Here is a 19,883-nt window from a genome sequence, read left to right on the forward strand (position 1 = left end):
GCTTTCGAAAGATAGATACAACAAGTTATTGTTAGAAAACATAACGAAGACGTATCAGAATACCGACAATGCTACAAAAGCTTCGATCGATAGGGAAACAAAAAAATTGGCAAAAAGTATCAATTTGGAGAAAAAATTGGAGTGTTACACCAACAAACCTGCTTATATCACTCTTAAAGACCATAAAGGAAATTTTCAGGACCAATTACCGTGTCGACTTATTAACCCAGCTAAGTCCGAAATTGAAAAAGTGGCTAAAGCTTACCTCGAGAAAATAAATGCTGAAATTGTATCTAACACAAACGTCAAGCAATGGAGAAACTCCCAATCTGTTATCAAATGGTTTAGTCGCATATAAGCATAGTGCAAAGTTCATTAAGTTTTATATTGCCGAATTCTACCCTTCCATCGACGAACGCCTTCTGAAAGCAGCTATAGCATATGCAAGAACCATTACGACATTACCCGATAAAATAGCAGACACCATCATGCTAGCGAGGAAGTCTCTATTGTTCGATAATAAAAACAAAGTATGGAAAAAGAAGGGGGAAAACCCCCTATTCGATGTCACAATGGGATCATATGACGGTGCTGAGGTATGCGAACTGGTTGGTTTATACCTATTGAACAAACTGTCATCTATTGTTGATAAGGAAAAAATTGGCTTGTACCGTGATGACGGGTTATGTGTTGTGGAGGAGGCCAATGGACCCATGATGGATCGCTCACGTAAAGATATACCCAACATGTTTAAGAACGAAAGACTATCGAAACCAACTTAAGAATCACAGAGTTTTTGGATGTCATGTTGGAGTTAGAAAGTGCAGAATATTTCCTTTACAGAAAACCAAATGACACGACCAAGTAAACTCTAAATCAAACCACCCTCGTAGTATCATCGCCGAACTTCCGAAAATGGTTAACAAAAGAATTACTCACTTATCGTGCAATGAGGAAGAATTCAACAAGGCGAAAATTCATTACGAAAAGTCATTAGATTAGAAAGTGGTTTCACCTAACTGCTTTAATATAACAAAGAAACCGGCATTTAACGCGTTAGAAACAGATCACGAAAAATCATCTGGTTTAACCCACCGTATAACGTTCCTGTCGAAACCAACATTGGAAGTATCTTTTTGAAATTATTCAAGAAGCATTTCCCATTTAACAACGGCTTCAGCAAAATTTTTAATTGAAACACACTAAAGATCAGCTATTCATGTATGCCGAACATGGCTAACGTGATAAAGAAAATTTTGAACATTGCAGCAAGACACAATGAAATACTCAACCTAAGTTTTAGGGTTAAATCATAGAGGTTTTGTTCCTCCAAAGTTACTTCAAAAAAGCCAGTTAAACTTCCTTTTCGCAGGATACACAATATCAGTGAAAAAAAAACCCAAAAAAAGACACACACACACAAAACACACACACAACACAGATTGCACAATCCCAACCTTGACACCAAACGGTTTCAAGTGGTCGTCAGGACATAACAAGATCTTGAGTGACCATCTGAAGGAAGAACAAAGGCCATGTAACTGTCGAACAAAAGCTAATTGCCCACTTCATGGAGATTGTCGGATTACGAACATTGTATACAAAGCAGAAGTTACCACTGATAACAAGTTGTTCTGTTATTATGGCACATCAGAAGGTGAATTTAAGCTGCGTTACAATAACCACACCAAGTCTTTCCGTCACCAGAAATATCACAAATTGTTGTTATAAAAAAATTGTATTATCAATTGGATACTTTTTTTTTAGTCCGCAGGATTTAGATTTTTTTGCTTTTAAGAAATATTTTGTTGAGAAACACATTTTATAAGCAACGTAGCGTAAAAATATTCATTTATTTTATACCGTCTTTTCTTTCACACAGTTTTCACATATACTTTGATTTAAAAACCCGCTAATATAGGTTTGCATTAAGTTTTTGATAGGATTTCGAATGTTTTAAATAAAATATATTTGAAAAGTGTGGGCACGGATTTCCTTTAGAAAAAAGACAACGTTTAGTTTTCAGCAATTGTTCTTAATAAATCTAATTGCTCTTTTATTTCTAACAAAATTGTCTCCACGTTCTAGACATCTTACTCGGTAATTGCAATAACCTTTCTCATGACTACATGCGTTGTCCGTTGCTTATTTGTTCGCTCTCTTACAGTACAGTCATATCCCTTTGCACAGATGAATCCTGGTACTTTGTGAGTAAGTCGCGGTTAAACGTTGTGCGTAATTTGCAAAATTGACGATGTGCCCGTATATTTCAAACGCTTTTTTGTGGTTATTTTGATTATATAGGGTTGTGGCAGCGTTTAAAAGGGTAATAAGGCAACCTCCGGAGCACAGACAGGCTTTAATCATGACTTGGCAAAACTACAGTTTCGTGCAAAAGCATCCCTTCTCTTCTTAATTCGAGGGTTGCAGGAAAATAAATGTCCCAGAAACTGTCTGGTGATACGGAATTTTTAATTTTTACGGCATGGTCTGGTGTAGATATCGATTCTTGGCTACTGTAAAAACAAGTTCCGATTTTATCATAAACAACAAATGCTAAGTGTAATTAATGGGTATGAACAAAAGCAACGCAAAATGCAAAATATGCTACGAATAAAATTTATTCTCCCTCCCCTTCTCCTATGCAGTTAGCTTGGTGTTTTTTAGCAGCCTTGGTCGATGGAAATTCTTGCCACACCGGCACACATGTTTTTCTCCTTCAGGTGGGTGTACCTGACGTGCATATCCATTCTGTATTTCGCCACAAAACGCTTTTCGCATATTGTGCAAGCAATATTCGTCTGCATATTTTGCTGGTTCGATCTGCTACTTCTTTATCCCTTTTTCATCTTCGTGCTCATCGTTGTTAATCTCCACTGTTTCATGCAGGAAAAAAATGTCATGTCAAAAACACCTCGTTCATAATTTAATCTGCTAATCTACCCCATTATAGCAACCTGGTTCCCAGTGATTTCTACAAAATAATTATCGCTTACCAGAACCACATCTTCCCTGCTTACGTCTTCTCGTCACTTCCATTTCCTCCAAAATTACTAGTTGTTGCTACGTCAGCCATATTTCTAAAGATAGATTAGAAAATTCCTAGCTATGGTGGAGAAAAATGAGCCAACTTAGGCTCCCTACAGAACTTGGATTATAAGTGGGGTCGTTACATCCAAAGACAAGGCAATTGCCAAGTCCCTTTGCTAAGCTTCTTATAATTGCTTGCAAGGAAAGCGGCGAGTGAGCCAACTCGTGAATAACGGTAAACTGTATCTGAAACACTTAGCAGGGGTAATTTTAAACGGCTAGTAAAAAGAGATCCCTCCCCCTTTTAATATAATGTATTCCTGTTTTAGTTTAAATATTGACAAAAAATAACACATGCACTGTGGAGTTATTTATATCAGATGGCTTGACACTAATCACTACCCTATCATCACATTTTAACTATGTATATAACACCCTGATCTCTTATGTAAGCCCAATAGTGACCAGCTGCTGCCAGTGTGCCTGAAGAAGGAAAATAATTTACAAAGAGGTGGCAAGCCACCGCAATGATGAACTCAATCTGTTAGGTCTTTGGAAATAAGCTAGAGGTTGTACTCCTCTAGAGAAAATGCCTCTAAAAGCACAATTCTCCCTTTTTACAAAGAATTAATTAAAAAAATATAAAAAAAATAAAAAGGACACAACACATTTGAAAGGATGAACAGAACTTTAACCAAGGGCAGGTAGGTTTCGACCCATATTTCTGAACCTAATGTCTAGCTGGGTCACCTCGAAGAGGTCCGCGGATGGTCATCAGCAGAAACTATACATCCCTATCTTCCTAAAGTAAACTTTGACGACTTTCTGTTCAACTGTCCTATTCCTTGTTTTTAACTCAGGTAATAAGTGGAGTCGTTACTCTCCAAACACAAGATCATGTGTGATCAAACCCCCCTGCTAATATTTTTGTGGCAGTTAATTTATATTGGTTTGTGAATGATATATCCTCTGTAGGATGGGAATAAACTTTTAGGGTGTCGTCACCTTGGGCAAGGCAGAAAACAAACTTATTATTTTTCACAGATCTTCCTTGGAGTCTGTTAAACCTTTTCAGTTGGATGATCTCCATTTTCACCACACTGGGTGAAGACAGTTTCCCGGGTACTGTCTTGAAGGGAAAAGCGCTATGGGCACATCCTGTCATTTCCAGACGTATATTCTGGTTGCAAAAAAACCTTTAATGGAGCCTGTTATGTTGTTGAGATAGGGAGTGGCAGAATGGATATACTTTTCTCCCTACTGGAAGACAAGAGGCATGAATTACAAGATATCGTTGTAGTTAGTTTGTTGGTAATACTGAATGGGTTGTTCCTAGCATTTTGCGTTGTGATGCTCGGAGAAAGGTGGAAGGGTCTACAACTGAGGTGGATTTAGACAACATGGACATAGTCAGCAAGACGGACTTGGCCAGGGAGGAAACAAAAGGGAACTCCCATGCACTTTGCGACCAAAGTGCAGGAATTAAAGATAATTCTTGCAGGATATAATTAGCATAGCATGTATTCCCTTTTTTAATCAGGGTTGGTTTCCTGCAGTGCTGTTTGTAGGCGGTGCTGGGTCTGGGGGTAAGTGACCTTTATCTACTGTTGACATTCGTTGTTGATGATGTTGTCGTTGTTGCGGGCTTGTAAGTTTTGGCAATAGAGGGGTAGGCACAGATGTTGAGCCAAATACAGAAGGATGCTTTTATACAAATGTCGCCTAATTTCTGGACGGCTTAGAAAGCTTCTTTGTTTTGGAAACCCAATCTTTTCAAACAAATTGCAACCGACCGAGGGCAATATTCACGTGCACTCACTTCGATTGCAAACAGACTTACTTACCATCCACGATAATAATCATCTTTTCAAATGTGTTGTGTCCTTTTTATTTTTTTATATTTTTTTTAATTAATTCCTTGTAAAACTTTGACCAAGGGCAGGAGAAGTCTTCCGTGGCGTAATTAATTGGCCACAGATTTAATCAGAATATACAATACTGCACTTGGTGTTGTTAGGCGTTATGGGGAACCCTAAGAAAGGGAACCTATTGTGTGGAACCTATTGTTTGGAATTTGCAATGATGTAAACATGTATAATAAACATACAAAATATCCAACCTTTTTATGGCTAAATTGAAAAAAAGGATTTTGTGCACATAACAAACTTTCTTTTCTTTTTACTATATTACAACACATTTTTTGATATGTTTTAAGCAGGATAGTACTATAACTTTTTTATAAAGTTCCTTCCCCTGTTATAAGTCAGCAAATATAATGTGGATAGTGTCATTTTAATTACATATATTTTAACGTTTCAGTTTTCCTCTCCATAGTTTGAGAATAGTCTTGTGTAGTACAGTTCCTACTTGCTTTAACGAGTCCTAATGGATCTGTGGGCTTTTTCTATTAAGTTCTTAGATTATTATTATTTTTTTTTTTTAAATAATTAATATTGTTAACTTTTTATATTTTTTAACTGGGAGAAAAACGATTGTACATATTGGATATAAATAAAAAAGTTATTATTTTATGATGGTTATTACATCCTTAACCCATGCACATACAACAGAGCCCTAACAAAATGGGAGGTTTGCCAGTATACCTGAAATACGGATTATTATTATGTCGTAACTGTACAACATTGTCTTCAAGGCTTGTTCTCGCTATACTAAATTATCATAAAGATGAAAAAAACTGAAGTCGGGGTTGGCATATAATAAGTAATACGGGAATTAACATTGTCATATTAATAAGAATAAGGCATTTATTATCCCACATTAGTGACATTATGGGTTCTTATTTTGTTGATAAGTAAGAACACGGATTTTTATTTGCAATATAAGTAAGAATACGAAATTTATCATCCTATATTTGTTAGAATGCGTATAGTCCGATAACAAAACAGCAAGCTGTAGTAATTTGACTAGCCTGGTGGATCTTATTTTAAGTTGTAGAGGTTAAACCCTCTAAAGATCTCTATGCACAGCAAGATCTCCCTTTTACAAAATGGTCTGTACAACCAAGTTAATTGAAACTGTAAAAGGAATGACATCGCAACAAAACAAACATATATTGACATGAAACGTATATATACACAATTAAATAAAAACTATAAAAATCAGGCAAACAATTGCCTATGCGCCAGGACTTGTGAACCTGGCTGTGGCTTGTTACGGGCCTTACACAGTTGATTGATGCTTAGGACCAGCCTGAAGGTACTGGTGTGATATGCGTGAGCGTAAAACTACGAATACATGAAAGAGACATTTCACACGTCCATATGGGCTACCTGTTAGCATCAATGATAACAACAACAAACTACTTTTACTCAATACTTTTATGGTATTTGTTGGTCAACCATCGACAGGAAAAAGCACGGCCATTAAATCATCTGTGACAGCACGGTTATCTCATACAAACCTTCATAATAACAACATTTCCAATTTTACAAGCTAAGGTTTAACCAAACTTCTATCCGAGAAGAACAAATTTATTGTAAACCCGGAAATTCAAGATTACATGAAATTGCTTTGTAAAATTTACAGTGGCGAAGCTTGCTCCTCTCCTTATTATGGCAAAACAAAACACTATTTTAAAGTCAGTATGTCTGAGCATTTAGGTATTTTTGCACTTACAGGTAAACGCGTTAAACTTGGTCCCGAGGCCAGTGCTGTTCTCGAACATTTGATGTTTTGTGATCACTTTCCAGCATCGCTTCACAATTTCTCAGTACTTGGAGAAGAGTCTAATGATTTTACACTTACTCTGATGGAGAGCTTATTAATTGAGCGAAACCGTCCCATTTTAAATAACACAGCAAAATTTATTTTATGCCTTTAGAATTATTATAATAGTTCTATTTTCTTTCTATTATATCGTATTATGTTTAGTATTTTATTTCCACATGTAAAAATTGAAATCAGTGTGAACATGCCAACCTGGGCGTTAGCTTGCTGAAATATATATTTGGGATATGTCGTAGATTTTGTCGTTCTTACCTTTTTAATATACCTTACTGATAAAAAATTTATAAAGTATGAATATTTTTAATAACAGGTTTAAGTGACTGATAAATCTTGTTTATCAGTGTTTAAATTCCACAGCATGTACATACCCCCATTGAGTATCCTAGTACTCCACTCCATGTGGGTCAGCCCCACTCCTTCTAGAAGGTTCCTCCCAGAATCCCTTGCCTCAGAGTATATATAGTTGGCACATGGTCTTCAGCCGAATTTGCTAATCATTGCACCCATTGCTGAATTTTACATAGCTAGCAAGCTACTAATTTTATATTAAAAAATGAATGTTTTCACTTACATTTTGCTGGCCTTTGTATCCTCCGTACATACATCAGCTGCCTCCTCAGACAACGATGCTGCATCACAAGCAGGCATCCTCCATCTGGCAGCACAGAAAAAATGTAAGCGTCGAAGACCGGGTTGCCCTGGTTGTCGAGAGCCAGTTCACAATCATGACTTTAACCCTCCAAGTCAACTTTGCCAAGGTCGAGAAGTGTTGTCCTCTCGAGTGGACTCAGATCGACATGTCCAGCAGCAACACCTTTCATCTCCTCAGTCTACAACGCCTCAGCGTCAATCCACCCACCAGAAGTCTTAAAACGAGACACAGGACCAGTCAGCAGTAGCTCATCCACTCACTGACCTTCGTAACGAACTGGCTTGCCTTGAAAACGATCATGCCACTCTTCAGCGTAGCATCAAATCTAACTTCGCCAAGAGATCGCTGAGCGACAGGCTCAAATCCAAAAACTGCATTCGGTCCGACCACAAACAGAGCCACTTGTTACTCTATCAGCCACAGCTAATCATTCCTGTGATGACCCGAACCTCCAAACAAGGCAGCAATTTATGATTGATCATCTGCTGCGCCCATCGACTATGTTTTCCGAAAATTTTGGCCATCCTTTGGATTAACGATAACAACGCTCCTTTACAGACGTTTATCACGAGCAAGAACATCGTTCCTCTGAGCTGTTTTTGCGACCATCTCGAACCTCGGATACTGGACAGGGTAAGCCTTTGCGAATTGTCGATTTTATGCTCCGTCTGCGGCCTACTGAGGAAGAAAAAGTTATCACTACCGACTCTGGTGCACAAGCTAGGCTTATGTTGTCGATTGGTCATGCAAAACCGAAATTGGAGTCCTTCAGCCTCGAACGATTTTCAATCGCCAATATGCGAATTTTTTACGAATTGTTGTGTAGTAATAGGCTTCCTACGTCTTCCGGCTTGCGAGACACACAAATTGGTACATCACTATCTGGTTATGGCAGATTTTTACAAAACAAAACAATAAATTTCCGTATTTTGTAAAGGAAATTTTATGTGATAAAGAAACCATTCTGCAATGGTGCATATAAAAGAGCTTTATGGAAAGACTAAGGCAATGTATCATATGCAACAACTTCATGCTTTTAACACAGTTATAACGACGTTCACTTATGATGTTACATGCCGTAAGGCTACTTAGATCTCAACAAAAAGATTACAACAGTTGATAAGACATTAAGCGGATAAAACGGATGGTATAGTGTTTTATGTTGCAGGGTTGAAATTATGCCTTTGTAATATACTCAAATTGTTCTAAGCGCATCATCATTATTGAACTTACTTGTCCTTGTGAGGAAAACATGGGATCTCGGCATTCCACCAAGCTTTCCAAATACTTCCCTTTGGTCGAGGTAATACGTAGCAATGGGTGGTTTCCGCATATTTTTGCAGTAGAAGTGGGTGCTAGGGGCTACTCTTCAAGGTCTCTAACTTGCTGTCTAAAAATCCTCGGTTTCGCTAGCAAATCTGCGTTTTTAAGCGCCCGCAAGCTTGGCGATATACGCATGAAAGCATCCTTTTGCATTTGGATTGCACGAGACTCACCACATTGGTCACAAGATCTTACGCACTGCAGTCCGCCAACATTGCCACGACCAAAGGATAGTATACCTCATGAAAAATCCTCGTCTGTTACCAAATCCATTAAAAGTCCATCTTCAGCCATCTCTGACATGCCAAAACCCACGGAACACCATAACCTTAGCCAGGAACTTAAACAAAAGGTGAGCATCGTTCATGCTGGTTTGATAAACAAGGGGAACACATGCTACGCAAACTCCATTTTGCAAGCATTAACGGTTTTTCCAAGACTTTGGTGTCAATTACCATCAGAGTCCTCTTTGTCATCTCCTCTAGTAAAGTCTATAGTCCTAAATATGTCACTACTGAAACGTTCTCGTTCACCAATTGATCCTTCCAATTTCTTATGAGCGCTGCAAAACAGAATGCATGCTCTTAACAATAACGCGTTTTATCACAATCACCAACAAGATGTGCCCGAGATCCTTCAAGTTGTTTTTGATGAAATTATTGGATCTTCCCCTTTGGTTGACAATCTACTGTCTGTAACTGTGACCACAACAACGTCATGCAACTCCTGTTGTTTCTCCACTTCCAGGGAACAAAAGGATTCAATTTTAATTTTACCAACGTGTAAGTCAATAGCAGACTCTTTTAACAAATTTTTACAACCTCAAGAACTTCTAGGTGACAACAAGTGGTTCTGCCCCCAGTGTTCATCGCATCAAGAGGCCACAATTGAAACTCAGATTTCTAATTGCGGTGACTTCCTTGTTGTACAATTGTTAAGATACACATCAGTAAATGGGTCTTCTTTTAAAGACAACAAGTTAGTCAATTGCTTGCCTAAAAGACATCATGTCTTAAAGGTAAGCATCTCACCCAACTGACGATGTGTCTTTCAACAACAAGTATAACTTGGTTGCTACCATTAACCACTCAGGTACATTAAAAGCAGGTCATTACTGGGCCTTCATTAAGGACCAACAAAACACCTGGTTCAAATGCAACGATCGCTGTATTTCTCAAGTAGACACATTCCACTTAAATAATTCTTCGTCATACATACTTTTCTTTTCCAGAAGTTAGCTTATTTGTATGTCACACAACAAATGGGGGAGGGAATCCATGACCCTAGCGGTTTTATTTACCCCCAGCTGATTTATGTTGGTCAGTGCACCGTGAAACCGGAGTTTGCTCACTCCTCTCTTTGTATAGAGACACTGTAAGAAGCACAGCAAGGGGGCTTGATATCATATCTTGTGTTTGGGCTTAACGATCCCAGTTATTACCCCAGTCCAGTACGGAGGCAGAGTTTGCTCACTTTGCTTTCAGGATTGACAATCCTGCTGCCCTTAGTCATTTTAGAAGAAGCTTTGCAAGGGGGTTAGATTTTCTTATCTGGTCTTCGTGGTGTTACGCGCACGCATATTACCCCAGTTATGACAGGCTAGTACTGTCATTAGGCAGGTCCACAGCAACAATTATCTGTGTAAGGCTGAGTGTTGGAGCTCCATAACACATGGAAAGCTACAGCCAGGGTCACAAGACCTGGCGCGCAGATAGTTGTTTGCTTCTTAAACACATTCTCTAAAGAATAATTTTAAATTTATCCGTTTAAGGATATTCACGTTATGATAAGTTTTATTTATGTCATTTGTACCTATTCAATTCATTTTGAATTGCTTTAATATTTATTGTTTAGTGTTGTGTTCTGTCGCTGTTGTATTTTTCTGCCTTTTACGGTCAATGTTTTTAGGAAATCCTTGCAAAAAGGGGGATTTTGCTTTTTTGAAAAATCTCTAGAGGGTTGCAACCTCTAACTATAGTAGAACCAGCTGTCATTAGACAAGAAATATCATTACAGCTAGCTGTTTTGTCACCTCATCATCAAATTATTTTATTTTCATAAAAAGAAAAGTATTGCTGACCTGGCTGCACAGAGTTTTGCTACACGATTTCTTTAATAAACAAATAACTACCGTCGCTCCTATCTCCCAATAGTATACGCCATTAGAATAAAATTTTGAGCCATATGTTTGTCACATTTATTTAAAAACTGTTATGAATATATTTTTTGCATCTTTAATAAAATAGAAAGGCAGATTAACACTTAGACTTATACTTTGAAATACGAATGTGCTATCTGTAAGTACTTAGAGTTAGAAATATGCTATCTCTATTTAGTAGGTAAGTAGTAAGTAAGTAAGTAAGTAAGTAGTCATTTATTCGGACTAAGAAAGTAAGTAAGTAAGTAAGTAAGTAAATATGTATTCTGTTTGAAGAATAAAGTTACAACTAAGTATACACAAATACAACCACAAGGGTTTTCTAAGCCGTGTACACTATATAAATATATAAACTTTCTTTTTTAAAAACTATATACATTTAAAAAAAAATGTTATGGGGGTGGGGGAACCGAGAAAGAGCAAAAAGGGGAGTGTTTTTCTTTGACAATGAACTTAAATAAGTTATAAAATTAAAGGAATAGGTATTGAAAGATTACAAAAACTATTGAGTAGTATTGGTAATACTTTGAGCAAATGATGTTGTTTATAAATAATAATAATATATTATATAGTATCGCATAAAAAATATGTTTGATATACTATAGAACTAACAATTTCTCTTTTAAGTGATGTATAAATGTTGATATGAGAGAATCTTTTTTCAAGTTTACACAATATTGATTCCAGTAAGTAGGACCAAGATATAGTAAAGGAAGATATCTATTTCTGTGAGGAATATGAAGACCCATGTTTTGAGACTGTCTGGTGTTATGATTATGTACACTATCAGATTTTTTAAATATGTTGTAAACATTAGGAGGTAGGTTATTTTTATGAAACTGAAATAACAACCTGCAGGCATTAACCATGTATATCTGATTGAATGTTAAAAGTTTCATATCGTTTATAGTTTGATTATTATTGGTTATTAGAATTTGGTGACAATTATTTACTAATCTATTGATGGTGTTTATATTTTTAGTGTTTGGTGATCCCCAGTTGATAACACCATATTGGATATGTGATTGAACTAAACTATAGTATATGGAAAGTAAAGATTTGCATGGAAGAATAGGACCGAGACGCCTTAGGATACCAATACCTTGTAAAATTCTACTTAAAACAGATTGTATATGATTATCCCAGGAAAGTTCGTCATCTATTATTATTCCCAAATACTTGACAGAATTCTTACGAGTCAGGTTCTTTCCTAGTAACTTGATCTCCGGGATATCGACATGTTTTTCTTTGCTAAAAAATAAGTAGTTAGATTTGGTAACATTCAGGCTCAAAGCATTTGCAATAAGCCAATCACAGACAGAAGTTAGCTCGTTATTAGTTTTTTTAAATAATTCTTGTTTGTTGTTACTATCAATAAATAAACTAGTATCATCTGCAAATAGTGTGTATTTAAAAGAAGGGGAAGCATTAGAGATGTCATTTATGTAAAGTAAGAATAATATTGGTCCTAAGATTGAACCTTGTGGAACTCCACAACTAATATGTAATTCACTTGACAGAATGTTAGAAACTGATACACTTTGTGTCCGTCCAGATAGATATGACTTGAACCATTTATTAGCTATTCCACGAATTCCATAGTGTTCTAGTTTTTTTAGTAGTATAGTATGGTTTACTGTGTCGAATGCCTTGGCAAAATCAAGAAAGATAGCGATAGAGTGACTCTGGGTTGCTAATGAAGAAGATATTTTGGTAATTAGATCCAGGACTGCATAGCTAGTTGACTTACCTTTTTGAAATCCATATTGCGAAGAAGATATTATTTTGTATTGATCCAAGAAAGTCATTAGTTTTTTATGCATAATTTTTTCAATTATTTTGTCAAATAACGGAAGAATCGATACCGGTCTATAGTTTTTTGCTTCATGCCTTGTCCCATTTTTAAACAAAGGAATCACTTTTGCATATTTCAATGCGTCTGGAAACACACCTTCAGAGAATGATTTATTAATGATAATAGATAATGGTTCAGATAGGAGATCACAATTTTGTTTTATGAGTTTTATAGGGAAATTATATACATCAACTGCTTTAGTGTGATCCAACTTAGATAAGTGGTCTTCCACCTCTTGTGGAGAAACTGCAGAGCAAAAAAATGAAAAAGGGTTTCTGTCTTTTAAAAAGTCGTTAAAATTTTTTTTGGAAGAACTTTTTGGTAATTTTTTGACCAATTCTGGAGCCACATTTGCATAATATAAGTTCATCAAAGAGGCAATGTCTTTTGGATCAGTGAATGTTTTACCATCTTGCTTTATAGCAGTTGGTGTGTTTTTATTTTTGTTCCTATTCAAAAACTGATTAATTCCTTTCCAGAACTTTTTGATGTTGTTTTTATTGGTGTCAAAATAATTTTTATAGTATTGGAATTTTTTAATTTTGATACTATGATTTATTTTATTCCTCAAGAATTTATATTGAGTATATGCTTGCCTATTGCCACTTCTCATAAACATACCATAGAGTTGATTCTTTTCTTTTATCATAAGTAGCATGTGATCATTTATCCATGGTTTTACAGATCTTTTCAATTGAGTTTTTGACATTGGTTTCAATGGTGCATGTTTATCTATTACAGTTGTCAAGTTATCATGAAATACATTATACATTAGGTTTACATCATCCATTGAAGTTAATTCTTGTTTGTTATTTATACCCATAAGTTCATTTCGAAATTCCTCTGTATTGAAGTTTGTATAATCTCTTACCTTTTTGTTGTTCTTCACGCGACTCGTATGAATGTCTTCAATGGCTAAAAAATTTGGTAAGTGGTCTGTTATATGTGGAATAAGGTTTCCACTGATGCATTCATCTAAAATATCATTGTAAAAAATGTTATCAATTAATGTGTATTTACAACTTTTAGCTATTCTAGTGGGTTGTATAATGTGTGGAAGTAAAAAGTTACTCAACATTATTTCCAAAAATGAATTTGGCTCTTGATGTTCTTCGAATTGGAGAAGGTTGATGTTAAAGTCTCCCATGATTACTATTTTTTTATTTTCTTTGTTTATAGAGAAAAGTAACTTTTGCATATGGGCCAGAAACTCTGTAGTGTTACATTTAGGGTGCCTGTATATTACTCCTACCAATATATTTTTGGAGTGATCATTAAAAATCTCAATAAACAATATTTCGAATTCCTCATTACTCTCGTTAACTACTCCTGAAAGATCATCTCTTACTATATATTTGAGTTCAGAATTAATATAAAAACCACATCCTGCATTTTGAGAATTTCCACTGATAAATTCATATGGGTGATAACCTGATGGGGTTATTGAATTAATTTCCTTACCTGAGGAGTGCCATGCCTCTGATAGGCCAATGATGTCGAATTTGTATTCTAGAGTATGAACTAGATCACACAAATTAGAAATGTTTTTTTGATAAGATCGTATGTTTGTGTGCAAGAAGGATAATGCAGCATTGAGTTGCTTTGATTGTGTTAGTTTATGAAAATCTTCAAGACTATAGTAGTTAAAATTTAGAACCGATGAGCTGGCATCATCTCTACCTATATTATTAGGGTGTTCAATCTCTAATTTAGGGAGGTTTAGTAGATCATCAAGATTTTTATTTATTAGATATGAGTTGTCATACTTATCAAGCGATGAGTTATACATTAGGTTAAAAAGTTGTTCACTATCCATATCGTTAAAAGGAAAGGAGTTACAATTGCTACATATCCAGTTGTTTATGTTAATGCTTTTAAGTTTAGATTTGTTTAAATTTGCACACTTTAAATGGACTTTGTGTTTACCAGTGCTGCAGGTTACGGTGGAATTTACACATTTTATGTTTTTGTTGCAGAAATCACACTCTTTGAAATTATCGCTTATACAAGAGTTAAAAGTTAGAGAATTCAATGTTATATCAGTAAGAGTTGTACATGGAAGGGTTCTATATATGCATTGTCTACAAAACCATGGGACTTCTTCCTGAGAAAGCTTATTGAAAGTACTTTTAGTCATCTTGAGACAAGACACATGTAACCATGTGTTGCACAAATCACAGAGAATACAGTTATTAAGTGCTATTTTGTTGCAGATGTGACAAATCACATTTTCAATCCTGTTAGATGACATAGTCAAAGTTCAAAATAGTCATAACACAAAAGATATAACGCGAAGAATAAGTGAAATAAAAATAAAAATAAAGAAATAAATGAAAGAGAACAAAAAAGTGAATAAAAATTGAATCACTGAAGATCTGATGCACATTTAAAAATATCATCTTTCGATTTAATGTTAATGATATCTGCAGTGTCTGTTTCTCTAACGTAAACTTGCCCATTTTTTGTGCACACATACTTTACTAATTTCTTGCTCAATAAATGTTCTCTTGCCTGACGGAAGAGTTCTCCATTCACTGATGTCAGACTTTCGTTTATGTATATTTTCGTAGATCCTTGAAACCCCAAGTCTTGGATGGTCTTTTCACTCAGCTTCTTTCGACCTTCGTAAAAAATATTACGTTTGTATCTTGAGTTGAATTTTACTATTATACTGGCCTCCTTTTTGTTGGAAGTTCGATGGCTGATGTCTATATCTTCCTTTTCGATTTTTACTTTCATCAGTTCAGCCAGTTGTGTCGTCAAAAGTGTTGTATCTTCATTCTGAACTCTAGGTATGCCTCTGATATCGACCATCACCCTTCTCCCATATTGCTCCAGATCGTTAATTTCGGCTCTGAGCTTGTTGATTTTCCCTTCTTTAGTCTTGTTCTCTTTTTTAAGATCACTGATGTCCGTTTCAATTTTTGTGTTTCGTGATAGAATGTTGTCACATGTGAACTTCAGACCAGTAATTTCTTCTGTGTGGTTGTTAATCGTAGTGTCATGACTTGCTTGTTTTTCTATAATACCGCACTGGTTTTTTTTAATTGTATCTACATCGGATTGAAGCTCTTTCATTACTGTGAGGGTGCTTTCGATACCTCCTAGACGATTTTCGATTTTGTTTATTTGTTGTAGCATGAGGTCGATCTTTTCTTCCATTTTTTCCGTTTGATACGAAATAATCTCTCGAAATTGGATATTTTTAATCGTTAGTTGGCTGTTGCTGTCTGCTTCTGCATAAACATCAAAGATTACTGAGATATACCACGGTTTTAACAAGAATTTATACCATGTTTTATGTGCGTCGAGTTCAGCGCTAAAGAAAACACATCCGCCATCTTGCTCGGTCTCCGGTTTTGTTTGAAAAACGAAAAAAGAAATTTACAAGACTTATTCATTTGTAACAAAAATAAAATACAATATAAATATAAAAATAATGATATCTACACAACTATAAAAATTATGCAGGAAACCACACTATAGCATAGCTAGAAAAATATGAGGCTACCTTTGATTAAAGAACTATGATCAGTGACAATTTAGGGATATATGGAATGGGGTATCAATTAAATAACCAGAAAAATAAATAAATAAATAAAACAAGCAAATAAAAAACAAAAACTGCAAACAATTGGAGACACATTTTACACACACACACACATGACCCTAGTGTAATGACAAGGTTTTAAACAATTGGCTTGAAATAAGCAATTTAAGAAATAAGGAACTATTGTTGGGCATAAGATTGTAAAAAGAAATCAGTTAGTGTAATCCTTAAATCATTAGGTGATAAATTGAGGAAGGATAAGTTGAAATGTTGGATAAGCTTGTTCCATGATCGAATAGATTGAAAGCGGATTGAATTTAAACCGTAGGATATCGTTTGAACAGAAGGAACACTTATGAGACCATTACTATATCCATGAGTACCGTAGTTAACAGAAAAGTCAATACCAAAAGTTTTAATGACAGAGAACGGAAGTGTTTTTAAAGTAATTTTTTTAAGAAATGGACATTATGAAGGTGGACATAATCAGGCAATTTTAAGATTTTAAGTTAGGAGAAAAGTAGAGAGGCAACAAAAAGATCGCAGCTGTGGCTCATGGTTAAGATGTGACGATAAAGCAGTTGTTAGAGTTGCACCATCTGATTTAAATAACTCTCCTGTGTATGTTTTGTTTTTTGTGAAAATGTAAAAATTGTCTGATTAACATTCACATAAAAGGGGGAGGGTTATTTTTCCCTAGCGGTTTTGTATTACCCCAACTGTTTCTGTCACAAGCAGTCAACTGTGAACCTAGAGTTTGCTCACTCTTCACTCTCTTATAGAGTAATCATAAGAAGCATAGCAAGGGGTACAAAGTGGGGTGCGACGACCCCACTTTGTACCTCAGTCCAGTAGGAAGGCCAAGTTTGCTCACTTGGTCTACAGGGTTAACGATCCTGCTGTACCCATAGTTACTCTTGTAAGAAGCTCTGCAACGGGGTGTCAAATTTCTCTTTCATGTCTTCATGGTTTTACGCCCACGCATATCACCCCAGTAACTTCAGGTTGGTCCTGACCAAGGCTGGTCCTAAGCATCAATCATCTGTGTAAGGCTGAGTGTTGGGATCCCGTAACACGTGTAAAGCTACAGCCAGGTTCACAAGTCCTGGCGCATATGTAGTTGTTTGCCCCCTTTTTATAGTTTTTATTTATTTGTATATATACGTTTAATTTCAATATATGTTGGTTTTTTTGTTTTGTTGTTGCAGTATTTGTATTGTCCAGACGGTTGCTTTTTCAGTTAACTTGGTTGAACAGACTATCCTTGTAAAAGGGAGCATAGAGATCTTTAGAGGGTTTAACCTCTACCACTTAAAATGAGAGTGATTAGACGAGTCGAATCACTACAGGTTGCTGTTTTGTTATCTTATAATCAATAATAAAAAGGATTAACCATTAACGTGAAAACATTAGGCTTATTAGCAAGAAATCCTTTTTGCTCCAAATGTTTAGCGAATGTTTGATTTAGCAATTGCGCGGAAAAAAGTAATCAAATATGGCAGCTGTTCAAGGGCTTAGAGAGGTTCGTTAAGCTATTCTTCTTGTGTGTGCTTTTGATGCGATCGCCGACGAAGAATATTTCTATTCTTGTTATCAGAGTTAAATGTGTCAGGAGAACTTTATCCTTACTGGAATTTTCCTACATTTGACATGAACTTATGGGATGATTAACGCTGTCTAACTGGACTGAGATTTCGCAAACAGATTTGAGTTACTTAAAAAATGCCCTCCAATTACCAGGTACGATTGTGACTATTCAAAGTACAGTTTGTTCAGGAATGTAGGGTTATGCATCTTTCTCAAGCGCTTAGCAATCTCTTGATTTTCAGATATTGTTCCTAGTTTTGGACGTAATTCTACCGAGTTATCCTTGATTTACAACTTTGTAATTAGACTTTCTTTATGAAAATCACAATCACAGAATAAACTCATGGAACCAAGCTTTCTTACAACCGACCAAACTGCAACAATATTCAGACACAATATATCAGAAAGGTGTACCGCTGCTGAATTGTTTCGGTTTTGTTGATGGAACAGTCATAAGAATAGCCAGGCCCAAACAAAACCAAAGAGTAGGTTACAATGGTCATAAACGTGTGCACGCTGTGGCGTTTCAGAGTATTGCTTTGCCAAATAGACGTATCACTAACTTCAAAGGGCCATTTGAAGGAAGACAACAGCACCATGCTGCTGCAATCAGGGACATTAACTACAAGCCCATGCATGGTATAACGGTCAAGCTCTTTGCATTAATGAGGAACCTGCTTATCCTCTGTCTGTGCATATACAAACACATTACACCCGCAAGCCAAGAGTGCAGTACGAGTGTTGGTAGAATGGTTGGTTGGCGATGTAAGAAATATTTTTAAATTTGTGGATTACAATAAGGATATGACATTTGCCCGAAGTCCAGTTAGCAAGGCAGTGCTGCTTTGTCGTATATTGTATAATGCACAGACATGTTTCTATTGTAACATGACCTCCAGTTATTTCGAAGAGGAGCCACCGACTCCACAAGAATATTTTCAATGAATATACACTATGAACAAAATATAAAAATATTTTGATCAAAAAATATCAGTTTCTAATATATATTATACAGTATGTAGGTGTCTTTATGAAAACATAATAAATATATTTTAAAAAATATCAAAATTCTGAGGACAAAACTTATTTCTCTTTCAAATGTGATTCCTGGTTTTTTGTATAATAACATGTTTAATCTTGTAGAAAAAGTAGCTTTTGATGATTTGACTATCACAACAAAAAATAACAACAAAACATTTCAACGTTTAAAGTTCCAAGTGTGGCAAAAGTTCAATTTTATTATTATTTTTATTTTGAGAAACATAGTCATGAACATTTAGAATTGTTGTTGTTAGTTTATGAGTTGTAAAATATTTCTCTGCTGATCTGCATAATGTACTGCTTGTTGTTGGATGCTCGATTGAAAAGCTGGGAGCATATTTGTATCTCAGCTGCGAAGGGAAGTGCATTTAATATCTTTGCTCAGCACGACGTCCCCGAGGTTCTTGAATATCTCCTACCTGGTCTGTCATTAGACTTTCCATTTCTTAGAAGTCTCTTTAGTACTGGCATCAAGACATCAACCACTTGAAATTCTTGTCATATTACCAGTTCCTCAGAAGTTATAGCACCATGCATCCAACTTTCTCTGCACCCTACGTTACAATCTTCCTTAGATAATTTCTTTGAAAGCGAGGAGTTGTCAGACACCAATGCCTACTTCTGCCATGTTTTCAACGCTCATCAAACTGCTCTAGTTGAAAAAGAGGTAGTAGTAGAGGTAGTAGGTTCCCATCTCATTTTACAGCTAAAACGTTTTGCCAGTGCCAATGGCCTTGTGTCAAAAATTGCCTCTCGTATTACTGCGTACCCTGGTACCCTTTTCATACCTTTTACTGTAGATGGAGAAGTGAAATTTCGTAAAAATTTTCAATTAAGGGCTATTATCAACCATTGCGGCAACTTAAATAATTGTCACTACACAACCATAGCCTTCGACCAAATGGTTCACAGGTGGATACATTGCAACGATAGAGCAGTA

General features: G+C 35.9%; 2 protein-coding genes across 2 annotated transcripts; both read right to left on the reverse strand.

Annotated features, from left to right (window-relative positions):
- Positions 1–11,043: 11,043 nt before the first annotated feature.
- Positions 11,044–15,016, reverse strand: LOC130623280 (uncharacterized). Its single transcript, XM_057438749.1, has 5 exons — positions 13,362–15,016; positions 13,081–13,214; positions 12,661–13,011; positions 11,523–12,603; positions 11,044–11,176 (listed from the first exon to the last, which is right to left on the reverse strand). Exons 1-5 carry the CDS (start codon positions 15,014–15,016, stop codon positions 11,044–11,046), a joined length of 3,354 nt encoding a protein of 1,117 aa, XP_057294732.1.
- Positions 15,017–15,129: 113 nt separating this feature from the next.
- Positions 15,130–16,106, reverse strand: LOC130623281 (uncharacterized). Its single transcript, XM_057438750.1, has 2 exons — positions 16,058–16,106; positions 15,130–16,001 (listed from the first exon to the last, which is right to left on the reverse strand). Exons 1-2 carry the CDS (start codon positions 16,104–16,106, stop codon positions 15,130–15,132), a joined length of 921 nt encoding a protein of 306 aa, XP_057294733.1.
- Positions 16,107–19,883: the final 3,777 nt, after the last annotated feature.

This window comes from Hydractinia symbiolongicarpus, chromosome 13, assembly GCF_029227915.1.
Source record: "Hydractinia symbiolongicarpus strain clone_291-10 chromosome 13, HSymV2.1, whole genome shotgun sequence".
Taxonomy (NCBI): domain Eukaryota; kingdom Metazoa; phylum Cnidaria; class Hydrozoa; order Anthoathecata; family Hydractiniidae; genus Hydractinia; species Hydractinia symbiolongicarpus.